This window comes from Danio rerio, chromosome 21, assembly GCF_052040795.2.
Source record: "Danio rerio strain M-AB ecotype USA chromosome 21, GRCz13ab, whole genome shotgun sequence".
NCBI classification, from domain to species: domain Eukaryota; kingdom Metazoa; phylum Chordata; class Actinopteri; order Cypriniformes; family Danionidae; genus Danio; species Danio rerio.
The window spans coordinates 40882811-40902890 of record NC_141041.1 but is presented as its reverse complement, the minus strand read 5'-3'; the positions used below and the strand labels follow the sequence as shown (position 1 = coordinate 40902890).

The 20080-nt window shown below is 45.8% G+C and overlaps 3 protein-coding genes across 6 annotated transcripts in view; 2 read left to right on the top strand and 1 right to left on the bottom strand.

Annotated features, from left to right (window-relative positions):
- The window catches only part of LOC147838928 (uncharacterized), a 619529-nt gene that overhangs the window by 430302 nt on the left and 169147 nt on the right, over window positions 1-20080 (top strand). The window lies entirely within an intron of this gene.
- sgcd (sarcoglycan, delta (dystrophin-associated glycoprotein)) overlaps window positions 1-20080 on the top strand; it is a 407777-nt gene that overhangs the window by 254599 nt on the left and 133098 nt on the right.
- The window catches only part of LOC147838929 (uncharacterized), a 188234-nt gene continuing 169147 nt past the window's right edge, over window positions 994-20080 (bottom strand). The window contains exons 2-4 of the mRNA XM_087301756.1: window positions 6518-6587; window positions 5666-6369; window positions 994-4263 (exon numbers count right to left, since the gene is read on the bottom strand). Of these exons, the coding sequence (XP_087157882.1) occupies window positions 2476-4263; window positions 5666-6175 (2298 nt within the window). The 5' untranslated portion in view covers window positions 6176-6369; window positions 6518-6587 and the 3' untranslated portion in view covers window positions 994-2475. The remainder of the gene's footprint in view (window positions 4264-5665; window positions 6370-6517; window positions 6588-20080) is intronic.

The window sequence follows — 20080 nt, the reverse complement described above, 5'->3', positions numbered from 1 at the left end:
AAATATTGACAGACATTTATTTTGGGGGTGATTTATGTCTTTAAGGTGGATGGGAGAAGGGGTATCATGAAACTTCTGAATTATTTACAGGGATAAAGAGTTTAATTGCCATCCAAATCATAGACCAAATGATACAACCAATGAGTACTTTGTAAAATATCAGACTTTAGAACATTTAGGGCTCTATTTTGACGGTCCATGCGCAGAGCGCAAAACGCAGGGCGCAAACGCTTTCAGGGCGTGTCAGAACGCATTTTTGCTAATTTATGGATGGGAAAATCCGCTTAGCGCCAAGGCGCATGGTCTAAAAGGGTTGAGTTTATTTTTTTAATGAGTTATAGGTGTGTTTTGAGAATAAACTATTTAGAGTCTCATCTCCCATTCCCTTTAAGAGTCAGCTGCGTCGCGCCATAAGCGCATTCGCTATTTACAGGATGTAAAGTAAGTCTAAGTGGAAAAACGTTCGAGGTTACAGAAGTAACCCTTCGTTCCCCGAGGAGGGGAACGGAAGTGCCATGAATGGGAGGATTCGTATCAGAAGCCGCTTATCTGGAGAGTATTGAACGGGCCAATGAATGAAATTAATTGGCAGCGTAAGCTTGCGCAGGTGTGCGACATCTGCAATCATCTCAGCATATAAGCACACCTGAAGCCAGCAGACGCCATCCTTTTAAGCTGAAGAGACTTTCAAACAGCTAAGGGACAGTCATTATGGCGACGGAATATGGCACTTCCGTTCCCCTCCTCGGGGAACGAAGGGTTACTTCTGTAACCTCGAACGTTCCCCTTCGGTTGGGGAACTTCAGTGCCATGAATGGGAGAATATGGAAAGCGCCATAATGACTGCACCTTACCAACACCCCCGATGAGGAGATAGTCAAGCAAGCGTGACGCACCCACATCATGGGGGGCGCGGTCCTCCAACGTGTCCCTGGCCCTAATTTATCCTACTTCAACAGAAGTTCTACGGATTTAGATATATTTTTTGGGAAGTCGTGAGCATCTAGATAATTCTAGGAAATACGACAGTACGTTGGGAGCGTGCAATCCCGATAGGGAGGACGCTGCGGAGGCCATCCGTTACCCAAGGGGGGGATAGATGGCAGAATTTACCTATGGACTAGCCCTAAAAAGGGGGAGTACGCATAGCAAAGAATGGTTAGCGGAGAGGGAAGACACGGGTCCGCCCAGGGGGGGGACTTAACCGTGGCGGAATAAGCATATGGGATCGCCTAGTGGGGATCACGCATAGCAGGCACCTATACCCAAAACGCGGGCTGACCAGCGGGCAGACCTACAACGTAGTGGGCCAGCAAGTGACTCCTCCGCTGAGTCAGTGCTGGGGGCCACGGAGGAATCTGCAGGGCTCACCTGACGGGGAACTTTACTGACAGATAAAAAAGGCGCACGTACCTCCGTGTTAGGGAGAATGGCGCAGCAAGCGTGTTTCAACACCCTACCGAGTTGTCTCCTCAATCACCAAAGGGTTACCTAATACCCTTGAGGAAACCGGCTCCACTCGCAGATTGTAAAACCTTGCAAATGTGTTGGGTGTCGCCCAGCCCGCAGCTCTACAGATGTCTGTTAGAGAGGCGCCGCGTGCACGCGCCCAAGAGGATGCAACGCTCCGAGTGGAGTGTGCACGTACTCCCGGGGGACACGGCTGACCTCGACTCGAATAAGCGAGTGAAATGGCATCCACAATCCAGTGGGATAATCTTTGTTTCGATACGGCACTTCCCTGCTGCCGACCGCCATAACAGACAAAGAGCTGCTCAGATGATCTAAAATTCTGAGTACGGTCCACATAAATGCGCAGAGCGCGAACTGGACAAAGTAAAGAAAGGGCTGGGTCTGCCTCCTCCGGGGGCAGCGCTTGCAGGTTCACTACCTGATCTCTAAAGGGGGTGGTAGGAACCTTGGGCACATAACCGGGGCGGGGTCTCAGGATAACGTGAGAGTAATCCGGCCCGAATTCCAGGCACGAGTCACTGACCGAAAATGCCTCCAGGTCCCCGACCCTCTTGATGGAGGCCAACGCAACCAGCAGAGCTGTCTTCAGGGACAGAAATCTTAGAGATACTGATTCGAGTGGCTCAAAGGGATCGGATCGCAGACTCGTGAGAACGAGGGCGAGATCCCAAGAGGGCATGAGAGGGGGGCGAGATGGATTAATTCGCCTAGCACCCCTAAGGAACTGGATGACCAGGTTATGCTTTCCCACGGTGCCGCCAGCTACCGCGCTATGATAAGCGGAGATGGCGGCCACGTAAACCTTGAGAGTGGAGGGCGACAGCCTGCTGTCCAACTTCTCTTGAAGGAAAGAGAGCACAACACTAATCTGGCAATTTCGGGGGTCTTCTCTGCGAGAGACGCACCATTCAGTGAATAGACTCCACTTCAGGGCGTAGGCGCGCCTCGTGGAGGGGGCTCTAGCCTGAGTGATGGTATTAACCACCGCAGTCGGTAGGTTACCTAAGTCTTCCTCGCGTCTAGGGACCACACGTGGAGGTTCCAAAGATCGGGGCGAGGGTGCCAGATGGTGCCCTGTCCCTGAGAGAGTAGGTCCTCTCTCAAAGGGATCCGCCAGGGGAGGGCCGTCGCGAGGAGTGAGAGCTCTGATATCCAGGTCCGGTTGGGCCAAAGGGGCGCAACTAGCAGAACCTGTTCCTCGTCCTCCCTGACCTTGCACAGAAACTGCGCGAGCAGGCTCACTGGGGGAAACGCATACTTGCGCATGCCCCGAGGCCAGCTGTGGGCCAGTGCATCCGTGCCGAGAGAGCCCTCGGTCAGGGAAAAAAACAACTGGCAGTGAGCGTTCTCGGGGGAAGCAAACAGATCGATCTGGGCCTCCCCGAATCGCGCCCATATCAGCTGAACAGACTCGGGGTGGAGTCTCCATTCTCCAGGGCGTAACAGCTGTCGTGAGAGCGCATCGGCTGCACGATTGAGCGTGCCTGGGACGTGAATGGCGCGCAGCGATTTCAGCCGCGGGTGACTCCAGAGGAGCAGACGGCGGGCGAGCTGAGACATGCGGTGAGAGCGCATACCCCCCATGCGGTTGATATACGCCGCCGCCGCCGTACTGTCCGTCCTGACCAGCACGTGTTGCCGCTCCAGCACCGGTAAAAAGCAGTGGAGAGCGAGGAACACTGCCAACAGCTCTAGGCGATTGATATGCCAATGCAGCTGGGCACCCTTCCAGAGGCCCGCAGCCGCATGCCCGCGACACACGGCCCCCCAACCCGTGTTGGAAGCGTCTGTTGAAACAACAACATGGCTGGACGCCTGTCCTAGAGGCACACCGGCCTGTAGGAACGAGGGGTCGTTCCAAGGGCTGAGGGCGCGGCGACACAGCGCAGTAACCGAGACCCGGTGTGTGCCCGCGTGCCATGCGCGTCTGGGGACCCGATCGTGAAGCCAGTGCTGAAGTGGTCTCATATGGAGCAACCCGAGCGGCGTGACGGCGGCTGCGGATGCCATATGCCCCAGGAGCCTCTGAAAGAACTTCAGTGGGACCACTAGTTTGCTGTCGAGCTCCCTCAGACAGTTCAGCAACAGGCGAGCGCGTTCCTCGGAGAGGTGCGCTACCATGGTGATCGAGTCCAGCTCCATCCCGAGAAAAGAAATCCTCTGCACGGGGGCGAGTTTGCTCTTTTCTCGGTTGACCTGAAGCCCCAGTAGGCGGAGATGCCGAAGCACCTCGTCCCTGTGCACAATCAATTGCTCCCGCGAGTGGGCTAAAATCAGCCAGTCGTCGAGATAACCGAGTATGCGAATGCCCGCGAGCCGAAGGGGCGCTAGGGCACCCTCCGCGAGTTTGGTGAAGACCCGCGGAGACAGAGAGAGCCCGAAGGGGAGGACCTTGTACTGCCACGCTCGACCCTCGAACGCAAACCGCAGAAATTGGCGGTGGCGTGGAAGAATGGAGACATGGAAATACGCGTCCTTCAGGTCTATGGCTGCAAACCAATCCCGAGGACGAACGCATTGGAGAATGCGCCTCTGCGTGAGCATTCTGAACGGCAGCTTGTGCAGACAGCGGTTCAAAACGCGCAGATCTAGGATTGGCCGTGACCCACCGCTCTTTTTGGGTACGATGAAGTATGGGCTGTAAAACCCACTCTCCATCTCGGCTGGAGGAACCGGCTCGATTGCACCCTTCGCCAGGAGGGCAGCAATCTCCTCTCGCAAGACAGGGGCGGACAGGGGGTTGACCCTGGAGAAATACACGCCCGTAAACTTGGGGGGCCGTTTCGCGAACTGAATCGCGTAACCGAGTCTGATTGTGCGTATGAGCCACCGCGAGGGGCTGGCCCGCGCTAACCAGGCAGGCAGAGCCCTCGCTAATGGAGTCATCGCTACAATCGCTGACGTACCAGCGGTGGGGCAGCGCGGAGTGGGTGTGCTGATCCGGGAAGCACGAGGGTCCCGCGGAAAAGCTGGAGGAGAGCGATTCGCTCTGGCTCCGCACCCTGACTCCGGAGAGGGGGCTGGAGGGCTGAGGGAAGGGAGACCGTCCCCTCAGCGCTCGTGAGCCACTGGCGAAGCACGTAGAGTCTGCGAGCCGGAAGGCAGCGCGTCCCGGACTGGCAGAACTCGTGCAGTCACATCCGGGGAAGGGAAAAAGTGCTCTTTTACTGATGTTTTGGTGGCACTGAAAAGTACCGTTGTTATCGGGGCCCCGCCCTCCAGCGGGGAAAGAGCAAGTTTCCTCTTCTCCGGATGGCCTGTCTCAGGGACGCTTCGCGGTCCGTTTACCGGACTTAACGGCGCCCTGGGCAGGAGGGGCTGCCTGCTTTCGAGGTGAACGCCGCGCCCGCTTGGCCGGAGGCGCAGGCGGGGGCGGGGCAGCACTCGTTGGCGGGCGCCCTCGGCGAGGAACAGCGGAGGTGGATGGCTCGGCGGGCGGAGCGGGCTTACGGCCACGCCGATAGATGACATTGCCCATCGCATCCGACTGCTCTTTCACCGCCTTGAATTCCTGGGTGAATTCACCGACGGTGTCGCCGAACAGGCCAGCCTGGGATATGGGCGAGTCAAGAAAGCGAACTTTGTCAACGTCGCGCATATCGGCCAGGTTTAGCCAGAGGTGGCGTTCCTGAACCACAAGTGTGGACATCGTCCTCCCCAGCGCACACGCGGCGGACTTAGTAGTCCGAAGAGCATAGTCGGTCGCGGTGCGCAGCTCATGTAATAAGCTTGGGTTGGACCCGCCCTCGTGCAGCTCGGCCAGCGCCTGCGCTTGGTAGCGCTGGTAGGTGGCCATCGCGTGCAAAGCAGAAGCAGCCTGGCCCGCAGCCTTATAAGCTCTGGCTCCGAGGGAGGCAGACAACCTACAGGCTTTGGACGGGAGGCGGGGCAAACCCCGCCACGTAGAGGCGCCGCGCGGACAAAGATTGACCGCGATAGCGCGCTCCACTGACGGGATCGCCTCATACCCCCTGGCAGCTCCGCCGTCAAGGGCGGTGAGGGCGGAGGCACTCGCAGCACGGGCAGAGAAAGGTGCCCTCCAGGACTGCGTGAGCCTACTGTGCACTTCCGGGAAGAAGGGGACGAGAGGCTTCGAAGGCTTCGCCTTCTGGTCCTCTACGTAGCACCCATCTAGTCGGTCCGGCCGCGGAGCTGGGGGATAAACCATCTCCAACCCCACGGCCGAAGCAGCCCGGGAAAGCACGGCTAACATGTCCGCTTCAGGATCCGATTTGACAGCGCTCACCTGCCCGGAGGGGGCGAGCGGGTCCGGATCTTCGTCGGACAGTGAAAGCCCACCCTCCGATGCCGCGGAGGACATCTGATCTCCGGTGTCAGCGAGTGTGAGAGCTACCATCTGGTTAGACGGATCACTCTCACCACCCGAAGCTTGGATGGAGCGCCGTGAGGAGCGAGAGGTCCGCGAGCCCGTGGGCGGCGGATTAGCTCCCGCTGAAACCCTCAGATCTGCCCGAGCGCCCGCTGCTTTTTTAGAACAGGAGGCAACTGGGGTGGCTCGCTCTCTTGCGAAAGTTAGCCGCGATCTTAGCTGTGCAACGGTCATGGCATCGCAATGACGACATGAACCGCCCGCGAGCACCGCATTAACATGCTGGACCCCCAAACATGCAATGCAGTGATCGTGTCCATCATCCGGAGACAGGAAACCCCCGCATCCAGAAACGCACAGTCGGAGCGCCATCCTGAAAAGGACGTGCTGCACGACTGTGTTGCTCTTTTAGGAAAGTTGCAACTATACGCACCGCTCTGGAGGACCGGACCCAAAGAACCGCAGGCAAGGGAGTAACCCAGCTCGACCGTCTGCCACCGCGAAGACCCACTCTGGACCGGGAGACACACTCGTTCGCTCTGAAGTGCTGATCAGCAAGAGGAACCCTCATCGACTCACTCAGAAAGGATCTGAAGCGAAAAGGAAGGCGTCTGCTGGCTTCAGGTGTGCTTATATGCTGAGATGATTGCAGATGTCGCACACCTGCGCAAGCTTACGCTGCCAATTAATTTCATTCATTGGCCCGTTCAATACTCTCCAGATAAGCGGCTTCTGATACGAATCCTCCCATTCATGGCACTGAAGTTCCCCAACCGAAGGGGAACTGAGCATTTCACTAGCAAAAGTTAACAGTTAACAGTTTTTTTAACAGAAAACTGTTAAACAGAGCATCTACTGCGTGAGAATGAGAGATAATTTATCACTTTCACTTTCGCTCTTGGATAGGGAAACCTTTACGCACAGACATCAATTAGTCTATAAATAATAATTGCGTTTGTTAAGCGCAAATATTCATTTCAAAACTATTTCTAAATTCAGTCCTAATTTCCAGCAAATGAATAAATCTAAGCTTGTTTTTAATAAAACAATTATAAAAATGGATATAATAAATAATACTGCTAATAATAACAACATTATACAAAAGCAAACTTTTATGAATCAACTGAAAAAGCCTCCTGAGATGAAGAAGACATAAAAGCAGTGATTTTTCATATTTATGTAGGTTAGAAAATAGTATGTTTTGTAAAATTTGAATCCTTTATATTTGTATCCTATATCTATTCTTATTATATCCTATATATATCCTTAATATAATTTTTTTTTATATGTAAAGATATTTGCCTATTGCTCTCTTGTGCGTATTAAGCAGTGCATAAGTGAGGCGCAACTCTGCGCCGGAGTTTAGACCGGGTTTGTTTTGGTCTAATGAAAAATCTATTTAAGTTTCTCAAAATAGCGACGCGCCAGCGGTGCGCCTCAGAACGCCTTCCTTTTTGGAGCAGAACGCCTATGGGCGCACATATGAGCGCAAATTAATTTGCTATTTAAACACCGTAGCGCAACCCCTAAAAACGACTCTTGCGACAAGCTGAAACTAACAAACAAGTATTGCGCCGCGCCTTGCACCACATTGCGCTGGGTGTATGATAGGGCCCTTAAGGTTAGATTTTGTAAGTTTGTTTCGTTTTGTAACTCTTGCTGGAGAAGGGCCCGTGGATGTTTCTGGAGACTGTGAATAATGTAGCCGGAGGTATGTTTGGCTGCATTTCATTTTTTAAACAAACTCTACGTGGCGGTATGACACCATTCCTTTTCGCGCTTATAAGCTGACCGCCTACCTCCATTTGGAGGCTTTTTCCACCACAACCAGTTGGTCCTGTCATGCTTGTCAAGTACATTTTTGTCTGGGAAAGAATGGTTACGGAAACCAGGTTAGACAAAACAGAATGCAAAAAAATAAAATTAACAAGTAAATAACAGGGTGAGAATGTGGTAAAATCTAAAAACGAGGTAAAAATCAGACAAGGTTTTTTTTTTTTTTTTTCTGGACGGCTTCTGTAAATCTTTGGTTGGGTTTAGGGAAGTAAGAGGGTGGGTGGGTGGGTCAATCAATAAAACTGATTGTGTTTAGGAAGGAGGAGGGTGGGTCAGTCAATTTGTCGGATGGTCAGTCATTCATTCTGTCATTCAGTCAGACAGACAGTCAGTCGACAGCGGCCTCTGGTGGGTTTACGCATTCGCAAGAGAAATTTGAGATATGAAAAAGCGCACACAGCGACCTCTCGCAGATTCACGAAAACAAAAACTGTAAAAATACGTACCTTCCAGTACATATTTCGCGGTCTCCAGAAATGTCCACAGAACTACTTTTTTCAAATGTAAATATTTGAAGTTAGGAGCACTGGTGCTACCAAGCAAAAAAGTACATTTCGAACCCTGAATTAGATTTTTTGGGGGGCTGAATTAATCATTTAAGTACACCCAAATGAACCATTCATCATGCTATTGTTAGGCTGATCCATATTATTATATTTTAGACACACTTGGCGTATTCACCTTAACAGGGGAAGAGGAGAATCACAGTTAAAGTGATGACCCTCAAATAAAAAGATGAAAGCATTTAGTTGACACCCACTGGGTTACACCACCTAGTGTGTGGAGGAATCTATTAAGACCTTGAAGTGGACAGTCCTCTTTAATGTTGTTCCTTGAAAACAAGGCTATTCAATCTCCCTGTGCCCTGATTCAATAAAGCGCTCTGTGATGTGGTGAGAGTGCCGTAAATTTGCCACCTACAGAATTTTAAAGCATCCTGTTTGTCCGTTCTAGATCCAAGAGGGAGAAAGACCTTATCGTTAGTGTCTTTGGTGAGGAGACACCCTGGTCAATGCTCTTTCCTCCAGAGAATGGAGGTCCGCCATCGACCAGTCGCATCCAAACAGACACAGTCCCCCACAGTCCAAAGACATGCGGTACAGGTGAATTGGATAGACTAAATTGTTCACAGTGTGTGTGTATGAGTGTATGAGTGTATGAGTGTGTGTGTGTGTGTGTGTGTGTGTGTGTGTGTGTGTGTGTGTGTGTGTGTGTGTGTGTGTTTGTTTATGTTTCTCAGAGATGGATTGCAGCTGGAAGGGCATCCGCTGCGTAAAAACGTGTTGGATAAGTTGGCAGTTCATTCTGCTGTGGCGACAAGAAAATGAATGAATGAATTATTCACATTAATCGCACTTAATTTGACAATTGTACAATTTGAGTTAACTCACTTCATACACACATAAAAATCAGCTTTATTCACATGTGGAATTCACTTTACAATAGACACAGAATTGCATCATGGTTGAGGCATCTGTCTGTCTGATTCCAGTTTCTTTTGCTAAATGGCTAACATGAATTTTACAGAGAGAGTAGCTGTGCTTTATGTGCTTTAGGAAGGCTTTAAACGGCATCAATTTGTTTGGTGCAGTGTCTGGGTTCATCAGATGCTACAGAAATGCTCCTCTCCAGAAACTCCTAAAAAAGCTGTGCCTGGATAACGGCAGCTTTCTAGAGCTGAAGATCTTTGCCGGAACCCGAAGGAACCCGACAGGTCATGTGATGCATTTCGATTAGCGCGAGAAAGTAATCAAATCATTTGTTCCAATATTAAAATCCATCAATGCAAAGGTGAAACAAATGATGAAGTCAAAGAGAGCGAATTTTGACTGCAGTCAGGCTAGAAGCCAGTTTAAAAAGAACGATCATTCTAGATGCGTATTACATATTGCATATCTGCGTATTACGGTAGAGTGCTAAACAGCAATGTACGGCATGCACAGCAGGTACAGCAGGGTTGTTAAACTCAGTTCCTGGAGGGCCGCAGCACTACACAGTTTAGTTCCCACCCTGCTTCAATACACTTACCTGGTGGTTGAAAACAAGCCTGAAGGACTCCATTATTTTGCTCAGGTGTGTTTAATTAGGGTTAGAGCTAAACTGTGCAGAGCTCTGGCCCTCCAGGGACTGACACCCCTGATGTACAGCAACCTGACAGGGAAGATGACAAGGTCACTCGCTACAGTGAAACCACTGTCATGGAAAATGAAATGGATGTTCTTGGCTGGTGGAAGATGTACAAACAATCCAGTCCAAAATGATCCTACTTGCAAACTTAACTAAATCAGTACTATGCATCTCGGCCAGTAGCAGTAGTAGTGAAAGGGTGTTCGGTACTGCTGGATGCACCATCGGTGAGTGCAGGACTGTGCTAAAGCCATTTAAATTGGATTCAATAATGTTCCTCCACAAAAACACGTAGCCTAATCCTGGTGAGTAAAGGATTTTTAAATTAGAACTAAATATTAATTACACTATAAATGCATAATGTAGCCAGAGTATATAGGCTAATGTTGCCATTATTCTTTTATTATTCAGCTTCACCGTTGCCTTAAGGCCAGATTGTGAAAAGAAGAGGGGAAACAAATCCCGCAGAGCCTTTATCTTAATTTTGTTAACCAAATTAACAAAAAAAACGCCAACTTATCCAGCACGTTTTTACGCAGTGGACGCCCTACCAGCCACAACCCATCTCTGGGAAACATCCACACACACTCATACTGTATGGACAATTTAGCCTAGCCAATTCACCTGTACCGCATGTCTTTGGACCGTGGGGGAAACCGGAGCACCCAGAGGAAACCCACGCGATCGAAGGGAGAACATGGAAACTCCACACAGAAACGCCAACTGACCCAGCCGAGGCTCGAACCAGCAACCTTCTTGCTGTTAGGCGACAGCACTACCTTCTGCGCCACTGCATCGCCCCTTTATAATTTATTTTAATTTAATTTGTTAAAAAAGACTTATTTTTATTGGTGTGCTGTCCAATTTAATGGCTAAGTGTATGTACCAAGGTCTATTTAGAGTGCTGGGATGTTACGATGTTACAAAGGACTTATTTTTTTTCTTTGTTCCAACTTATGGCCTACATTTGTTATGAATTTATTATGTACAGTAAAAGCACGTTAAAAACGACTAAAAAAAGGCAAAGAAAAACTCTAAGTAATGTCGGGCTATTAACAGGTTTGAGCTTTTTAAAAGTTGTTAATCAAAATATACTTGTTGAGCTCTGCCTAATCAGGCCTAACTTTTATGACCCGATTACAGCTCTACTGCATTCAGTGGTTCTTCCAACTGAGACGGTTTCAGTTTGATGCGCTGTTGTCCCGTATCATGTTGTGTTATGGATTTCTTCTCAGGATACCAACTAAAGGCGCTCCATCATAATCACGCCCCTACTAGAGCAAGCTCGTAATTAGTTAACAAGGCGTGAAGGTAAATCACATTGTAAGCATATCAAAAGCCCGAAACTTTTAATTTGCACTGTCATTTGATTTGCGTCATTTGCATAGATAGCACCGCTGCATGACTAATCGCGTCGACATTTACTTAACGTACAACTCACTCGCGCTGTTGCTTCATCCATGTCTGGTGCGAATGTACCACAACAACTTGATTGAAATGCACCTAATTTGCATTTGGGATTTATTTTTTAACAATTTTTCGTAATCTTTGAAAAAAAAAAATCAATGATATCAATGAGAGATTTTTTCACATTAGAATAAAAACCTAGCTATTGAAGGCTATTAAATTACACCTACAACTTGATGTGATGTGATAATAGTGCTATAAATTTACCACCCAAAGAATTTAAAAGAATCCTGATCATCCGTCCTTGCTCAAGAGCAAAGAAAGACCTTATCGTACATGTCTTTGGCGAGACACCGCAGTCAATGCTCTTTCCTTCAGAGAATGGAGGTCTGCCGTCGACCAGTTACATTCGAACAGAAGCAGGACATTGTGTCTCATCAGCAGCCTTGTCACTCAAAATCCACATGATTGCTTTTCGGCATTTTAGAGAGTCAAGCGAAACAACGCTCACCTGCTGGCTAGAGTTTGGTGGGTCAGCAGTAATTTGCATCAGGTTTAAAAAAAAAAGACTCTAAATCTGTGTACAGCTGATGGTCAGTTCAATTCCTGATGATCAAGAATGTCTGTAAGGAGATTTGACTCCAGTGGGGTTTTCAGATAAAAGCCCGGCAAGCTCTGTTGACTTTGCAAAATATGTTCACAGTCCTTTGACTCGAAATGCCCGTATAAATGTGTGTTCTGCAATGGGTTGATTAAGCGCTTCTATAGGCAGCATGAGACGGATCAGCACAGTGCAAACTGATATGAACTCTATAGGAAATCCATGAGAGCTGACAGTGATTGGTGGTGATGGTACTCTGGGGAAGCATTAATGAAGCCTCGCTCATCTACTGTATGTGGGTCAGATCAGAGGAATCTCTCATTTTTATTCACCTGGCTAATTAAAGGCTCGCAGGAAATACATTTCTGAAACTGCAGTTTCGCAAAACATGTTGACATTTGAGACCACCGTGCCTGCTCTGACAAGTTTTGATGCAAAGATTTATCTCAAAGTAATTTTTTAAAAAGTTCAAAACAATACATTGTATTAGAAACATAACAACATTTATGCTTTTTCCCTCAAAGTTTCCATACATTTATTTTACAAGGTTCCATAATCAAAGTCTGTTTACTTGTTGGCCATATTTGCAATAACTAATATGAGGATGTGTACAATACCTGAATGGGGATATTCAATATCAACTACTTCCTCAACTTACATTTAAAGGTATTTAAGGGTGCTTTCACACCAAACTTTTGTTTCGGAACGCATCTCGTTTGCCCAGTTAGCGTGGTTCGTTTGGCATATGTGAACAGGGCAATCGCGCTCTGTTCTGCGCCAAAGTAATCGCTCCGAGATCGCTTGAATGAGGTGGTCTCGGCTCGATTGAAACGAATCCTGGAGCGGTTCGATTGCAGTGAGAATGCGATCCGATCCGAGCACTGTTATATCACAGTGTTTAATGGATATGTAATAGGGTTACGGCTATATGAAGAGAGAATTATGAGTAGGGCGGGAAGTTTCGTGAGTCTCCGGATGCCCGCAAACGAGTGTTGATCTCCCGGTAATCTTGCGTCTCCCTCCCGGTCCTCAAATAGGCATCGTCGCGCACCCTTCTCACCCCTCCCCACCGCGTCTCTCCTCAGACACGTCGCGCGCGCTCACCCTTTCAATCACCACCAAACCACCACCTCTCCTGACAGCTTAGCGGGACGCTGCAAAATAAACCCTGACACTGACCAATGTAAGGAGAGTTTACTCTCACGTGACTTGTTTTAGCTCTTTTGGTCCGTTTAGAAACTTTGCAGTGTGAAAGCGAACCGCTCCAAGAGCAAAGAGCAACAATGTAACAATTGTAATCCCTGTTTCGGAACAACTGAATCGATTCACAGGTGTGAAAGCACCCTAAGTTGTTGACTCTTCTAAAGCTGAAAATATCATAATATCTTTCAATAAGATAAATAAGAAACATGCAAGCGAAATAAATACCTGAAAAAAGTTTTGTTGTCTACCCAAGTTTTAGGAACAACAAATAATAACTTGACTTCTATTTGATCAATTGGTATCTGAAGTGGATTATATTAAAGGTAAAGGCCTCTAGATTACGCTTATTTTACCAAAATAAAATATGATCATGCCTTAATTATTTAATTAGGACACTAAGGTCTGACTTTGCTTAGACAAAAGTCTTGTCACTTAAGAGAAATAATGTACAATGTAGAACAGGGGCGCCTAAACTCGGCCCTTGAAGGCTGGTGTCCTGCATATTTAGGTGTCCTGCATATTAACCCCAATTAAACAAACTTGAATCAGCTAATGAAGCTCTATCTAGGTATACAAAAACAACAAACTCCGGGACTGAGTTTGGACACCCTTGATATAGAATATAAAGTCATGGTGCAGTGGAAGAAGAATAAATCTTGTGTGACTCCCATGAGCTTGGAGGACTGCATTCGTACATATCTGCAATGACTCAAATAACTTATTAATAAAGTCATCTGAAATGGCAATAAAAGCGTTCTTGCAGGACTCCCAGAGTTCAAGATTTTTGGATTCATCTCCAACGCCTCCTCCTTCATCTTACCCCAGACATGCTCAATATTGTTCATGTCTGGTGACTGGGCTGACCAATCCTGGAGCACTTTGAGCTTCTTTGCTTTAAAGAACTTTGATGAGGAGACTAAAGCATGAGAAGGAGCACTATCCTGCTGAAGAATTTTCCCTCTCCTGTGGTTTGTAATGTAATGGGTCACACAGGCTGTTAATGTTGCCATCCACTCTGCAGATCTCTTGCACGCCTCCATACTGAATGTAACCCCAAACCATGATTTTTGCTTCAGCAAACTTGACTGATTTCTGTGAGAGTCTTGGGTTCATTCGGGTTCTAATAGGTCTTCTGCAGTATTTGTGCTGATTGGGACGCAAATCAATATATGATTCATGGGAAAAATGTATCTTCTGCCACTTCTCCAAATGAACAACTAGAGGTCAAGTTATTATTTGTTGCTCTAACAACTGGAATCTTACAACTGGGTAGTGTTTTGTTTTAAAAATTATCGCATAAGATGCAGCACACACTCAAATGCATTATTACATCTCGATATGCGAAAGTTTTCCTCCATATCATTTCAGTACAGTTTTTCTTGTTTGCTTTGACCTGGTTAAAGAAACTAGGTTCCTCTTCATTTTCATTATCACTATCCCAGCAGAGCAGAGGACAGGTCTTGCAAATGTGTAAACCCTTTCTCATTGGGTTGTCACATTTTCCCTACCATTTTTCCAAACAGTTAACCCAGATGTCATTCAAGCAGTCCAAACTCCATTGTTTTAGTTTTGGTAACCAAACAGAATCCATCTATTCCTAACTATTAAAAACTACCAACATCAGTATGAAATCACTGAAGCACCGGTTTGACACTCCTTCACACAAATCTTCAATTAGCCATCATTCTGCAAACCTTATAAAAACGATCGAAGGTCTGTGTTGTTCTGTGCCAGCATTGATGGAGGAGGTCAATATGGCTATGTCCTATACTGTAGTATATTAGTTTACATGTGTTTTCTCTAATATTTACAGTATTTTATCACTTTTGTCTGTTTTTTTTTTATTTACAGTATTTCAGTTTTCAGCCACAGTTTGAAAAATGTCATGAATTCAATATATATTCAATCAAAGCACATCTTATTCTTGATCCAATTCTTTGCAAAAAGGCGAATTTGACAGCCCAAATGGCAACAAATGCCATTGGCTATAAGCTACAATGGCAAGCAATGGTGGTGCATTTTGAGTTCTGTATTTTGTATTTTGTTGTCCATTGTGTAATGATTAATTAAAAGAGCTCATATACTTGTTTGCAAGTTGTGTAGTTTGAAGGTAAAACTAGCTTTTGTTGCATATGTTAAATGTTTTGACACAATATGTGCCTTTTGCAAGCAAAATGTGTCATTTTGACCATGAGTGCCGCTGTTTAGGCCTGTGTGTTAACACGTTTTGAAAATGTGGAGTTTCAGTTGACAACTGCATCCAAGCAATCGAGAAAAACTGTAATGTTGATCACAATATCCATCAGACTTTGTAATGTTGTCAAATGTGTAAACAACTCTGTTTTTAGCTGCGAGTATCTCTTCTGATGGATGTTAACGTTAGCAAAATGGTTTTCTATTTATTTGATCCGTGACTGGAAAAAAATAAAAAATAAAAAAATAACTGTGTGAAAGGGGCTAATGTGATGTTAGTAATATTTGAAAACAAAAAAAGTAAAGTGTTATGCGAGACATAAAAGTATTGGTTTCAGTTATCAAGAGAACTGTTATTTATAGTTTTGCACAAAATTTTTATAAATTTTCCTTTGGCTTAGTCCACTTATTCATTAGGGGAAGCCTTATGCAGCATATGTTTACACAGCGGATGCCCTTCCAGCTGCTACCCAGAACTGGGAATGTTTTGCACAATATATCAACAACAATTTACCACAACTGTACTATTTACTATAACTTGCTCACCGGAAATACATTTTTCTAAATTTATTTTACTCATAGCTCTTTAGTTACAAAAATCCCTATTCTCCTCTTATTTTCTCCATCTGTGACTGTGTTCACATTCTCTCCATCTCTACTAGCGCTCCAAAGGAATCACATGCCCCTGTGATAGATGATCTAAAGGTAGCTTCTCAAACTTTGAAGAACTTGATCAGATCTCAAGATGGAGCCTCCAGCAAGCCGAGAGGCAATTCCATCGATAACCATCTCAGGGTACACATGGGCAGGGATACAGCTATCACCTGTGATCCAAGCGAAATAGGCTTCCCGCATTGTTAAGCTGAGTCCAACAGGGTGCAACTTCTTATCTCTAGAATATGCTTTACTGAACAGCAAAGAACGAAGAAGCAGAATTGTTCCTAAATAAATTATACCTCTAAATTATTTAATTGGCATTCAAACATCAAATATTAATAATATTCATTAATTTTATTTTCAGCTTAGTCCCTTTATTAATCTGGGGTCGCCACAGCGGAAAGAACTGCCAACTTATACAGCATATGTTTTATGCAGTGGATGTTCTTCCATCTACAACCCATCACTGGGAAATATCCATACACACTTATTCACACACATACACTATTGAAGCTTTAAAAACGTCCATTTGCAGCTAACCTTTAAGTGCTGCTGAACACGCTCTTAAACACCACTTATTTGCCATAGTATTCACCAGTGCTCAACAGAAATGACTGTGATTGGCTGTGAAGGTAATCAGTTCTTCAGAAGGTGCAACCACAGATACGCGTAAACTGGATCGCTTAAAGCTGCGAAGCAGTTGATTACTCGTCTGTGTTTGCACTCAGTAAACAGCATTGAAGTGTGGTGAGCTAATGATGACCTTCAAGGCCAATCACAGTAATTTCTGTTGAGCACTGGTGAATACTAAGGCAAACCAGTGGAATCAGTTCATTAACTTGAGTTTGATAAATGGCATCTAAACTGTGTGTTTGGAAAAAGATAACATTAGCTACCTAATTTAGTTGTTGTATTAGTGTAACTTAAAAACGCATTAACTTATTTCCCTTGACTTGGCAGAAAATGAGATCTGATATAGAGGTCTGCATTAATAAATTTCCGAATAAAGTGCGGGAGCGTTCGGTAACTGGTTTAATTTGGGACAGGAGCGGGCTGTCTAGCAATATCACGCCCGACTCCCGAGCGGCACGCGTATTTATGTGTGAAATTGAAATAGCGCAATGCTGTGTTTAGCTTGTTTGTTGCTGTGTGTATGTGCGTACGCACGAATAAGAGGTGTGTGTGTCTGTGCGTATGCGCGAATGAGAGGTGTGCGTGTGTATGCGCGCAAATGAGAGAGAGCTTTGCCTGTGTGTGTGCTTGGTGCTTATGTGTGTGTGTGTTAGTGCGCGCGCGCGAATGAGAGAGAGAGAGCTTTGCTTGTGTGCTTGTGTGTGTGTGTGTGTGTGTGTGTGTGTGTTTGTGTGTGTGTGTGTGTGTGTGTGTGTTAGTGCGCGCGCGCGAATGAGAGAGAGAGCTTTGCCTGTGTGTGTGCTTGGTGCTTATGTGTGTGTGTGTGTGTTTATACAGACAGCTTGTTATAGGCTGTTTGGACTCTTTATAGCTGGGTGGTTTTCGGTTTTGTTCTCCCCCCGCTCTTTCCAGCGGGATCGGGCACGGCGGGTAGAAAACGGGGCGGGTCGGGCAGCGGGACAACAAATGCTTAATATAAGCGAGAGCGGTCGAGCCTAAAACCTGGCGGGTGCGGGCGGGATTCAAAATTTAGTCCAGCGCAGATCCCTAATCTGATATTTCTTTTTATTTTCACTGTCCATTTAGAACGTACCTTCGGGTCACTTGTAAGGCAGTGAAATTATAAATTTGTGTTCTCTTCACTGATAAGATATACGGCCATGCACACAACACAACTCAGGTGATATGTTTGGGTTTCTTCCCATCGCAGCCCTGATTTCGCTTTTTAAATGGCAGCCGCATGTCCCGTGTAGGTACATTTTTCCAATGCACCTATAGATGAAAAGCTTTACGTAAGTCTTTTTTTCCACTTAATAACTTCTCTTCCGCAGTGTGCATAAAATCACAGGATGAGGAAAGTTATATTAACCTACGACCATGTATTATTTATGATCACAAGCTATTCAACATTAGATTAAACCGAGGGTGGATTGGCACGGAATTAAATGTTGTAATCCTCTGGCACATTTAAATGCTGATTCTTAATCTGAACGGGATTCAGACCCAATTCATTCCCATGGAAACACTGACACCTAGCTTTGCATCAGTCATGTCAGCTTAGATGAGTTTCTGCTTGAATGCACATTTCATGACTGCAACCATCTCTCCTTTGCCATTCGTGCAAATCAACTCTTATAGTTTATACACATTTGAACCTGTAGTATCGTCTACACTTGTTTTTGGGAGGTGACCGATGCGGCATGAAATATTTAATTAAATGTAAGTCTATTTTTTAACAAAGAGGAGACAAATTAGCCAGTGTTAAGAGATAAAATACACACAGGCAGCATTAGAACACATGCAGAATTTGCATTGCAAAGGTGGTGTTTTGAAAATGTCATTTTTCATTGGTGGCATATTGTGTCGGCCTACGTAATGCAGTTACAATGAAAACCCCCTAATTGATTTAGACACCAATTAACCTTGCTTATTTACTCTGTGAATAATTTCCCCTCTGAACGAAACATTGGAGTACAGGTTGTTCAAAAAAAAAAAGCCTCTAGTATATGAGCAATTCCACTCCTTTATTAGTTCTCTCATCAGGTAAAAAGTGAGCGGAATGCAAACCACTGGCGTTTCAGTGTAATTGTTCACCCTCTTGTCTCTGACTTTTATGATTCATGCCAATTTCTAAACAAAAGATGCATTTTATGGTGCGTCGTGTTCTATGGAGAGGTCGCTGTGCTCCACAAACCTCGCTGAGAGCTGGCGTGCTCTGGGTCAATGGCAACAATGCGTGCATATCAAGTTATTGTGGAGTCTTGTGTGACTATAATACAAATGAGTGCCGGTTGCAGACAGAATTACAGGCTTTCAGTCCTTTGTCAATGGTGCTGTGGTTTTGCACATCCTCATTTTTTATAATATAGACAGATGCAGTTGTCTTTTATTTGCCATAGAGTTCCAGACACTGGAAAGAAGAGATTTTTGAAAGTTTAAAATTCAGAATAAAAAAAAAACAAAAAACAATTAATATAGTTGCAGTATGTCAAGCTTGGTGTTGTGTTTTTGTGTGTGTGTGTATATAAGTACTGTATATTATCTCACACATACAGTGTCAGAATTATTAGCCTTCTTGTATATTTCACCCCAATTTCTGTTGAACTGAAAGAAGATTTTTGCGAAACGTATCTAAGTGAAGTTTAGTTTTAAACTAATTTCGAGAGGAGCATGTGCTCATGATTTACCCAGCTGGTCCACATTAACTAATTATGATCCTCCAATCGAAGGATCCCAAATCACTATATATATCCTCATTTCCTTTCTACAACTATCTTCGTCTGGAAGAAACCCCCCTCCTCCCCTTCTTCCTCCTTTATCCAGAATGGGCGGCACGGTGGCCCAGTGACTAGCACTGTTGCCTCACAGCAAGAATACCAATGGTGTTGGGTCCTCGCTGAGCCATCTGGTATTTCTGTGTGGAGTTTGCATGTTCTCCCCGTGTCCGCGTGGGTTTCCCCCGGGTTCCCCGGTTTCCTCCCACCATCCAAATGTGCTCTATATTATAGATAAAACAAGCCTAAACCTTTTTTATAATGTCTTACTCTCAGGAAGTTCGCCTTGGCCTCAGCAGCGGGGGAGTTTGAGATAGACCTGAGCTCAATCTCCACTCGCCCTGCAAAAGGGGGGGAGCCCTGGGCTCGAGGATCCCTTGAGCTCAGGGCTCTCTCCCGGGACAGCATGCCAAACAAGCTATGTATAAATCATGAGCTAAGTGTGAACTCTTGAAACATACATTGCATCTGGAAAGTATTCATAGGGCTTCACTTTTTCCACATTTTTTATGTTACAGCTTTATTCCAAAATGTATTAAATTCATTTATTTCCTAAAAGTTCTACACACCATACCCATAATGACATTGTAATTTTTTTTTAAATGGTTGCAAATTTATTAAAAATAAAAAACCTGAAAAATCACATGTACATAAGTATTCACAGCCTTTGCTCAACACTTTGCTCCTGACTAGTCTTCCAGTTCCTGCTGTTGAAAAAACATCCCCACAGCATGATGCTGCCACCACCATGCTTCACTGTAGGGATGGTATTAGCCTGGTGATGAGCGAAGCCTGGTTTTCTTCAAACGTAACGCCTGGAATTCACTCCAAAGAGTTCAAATTTAG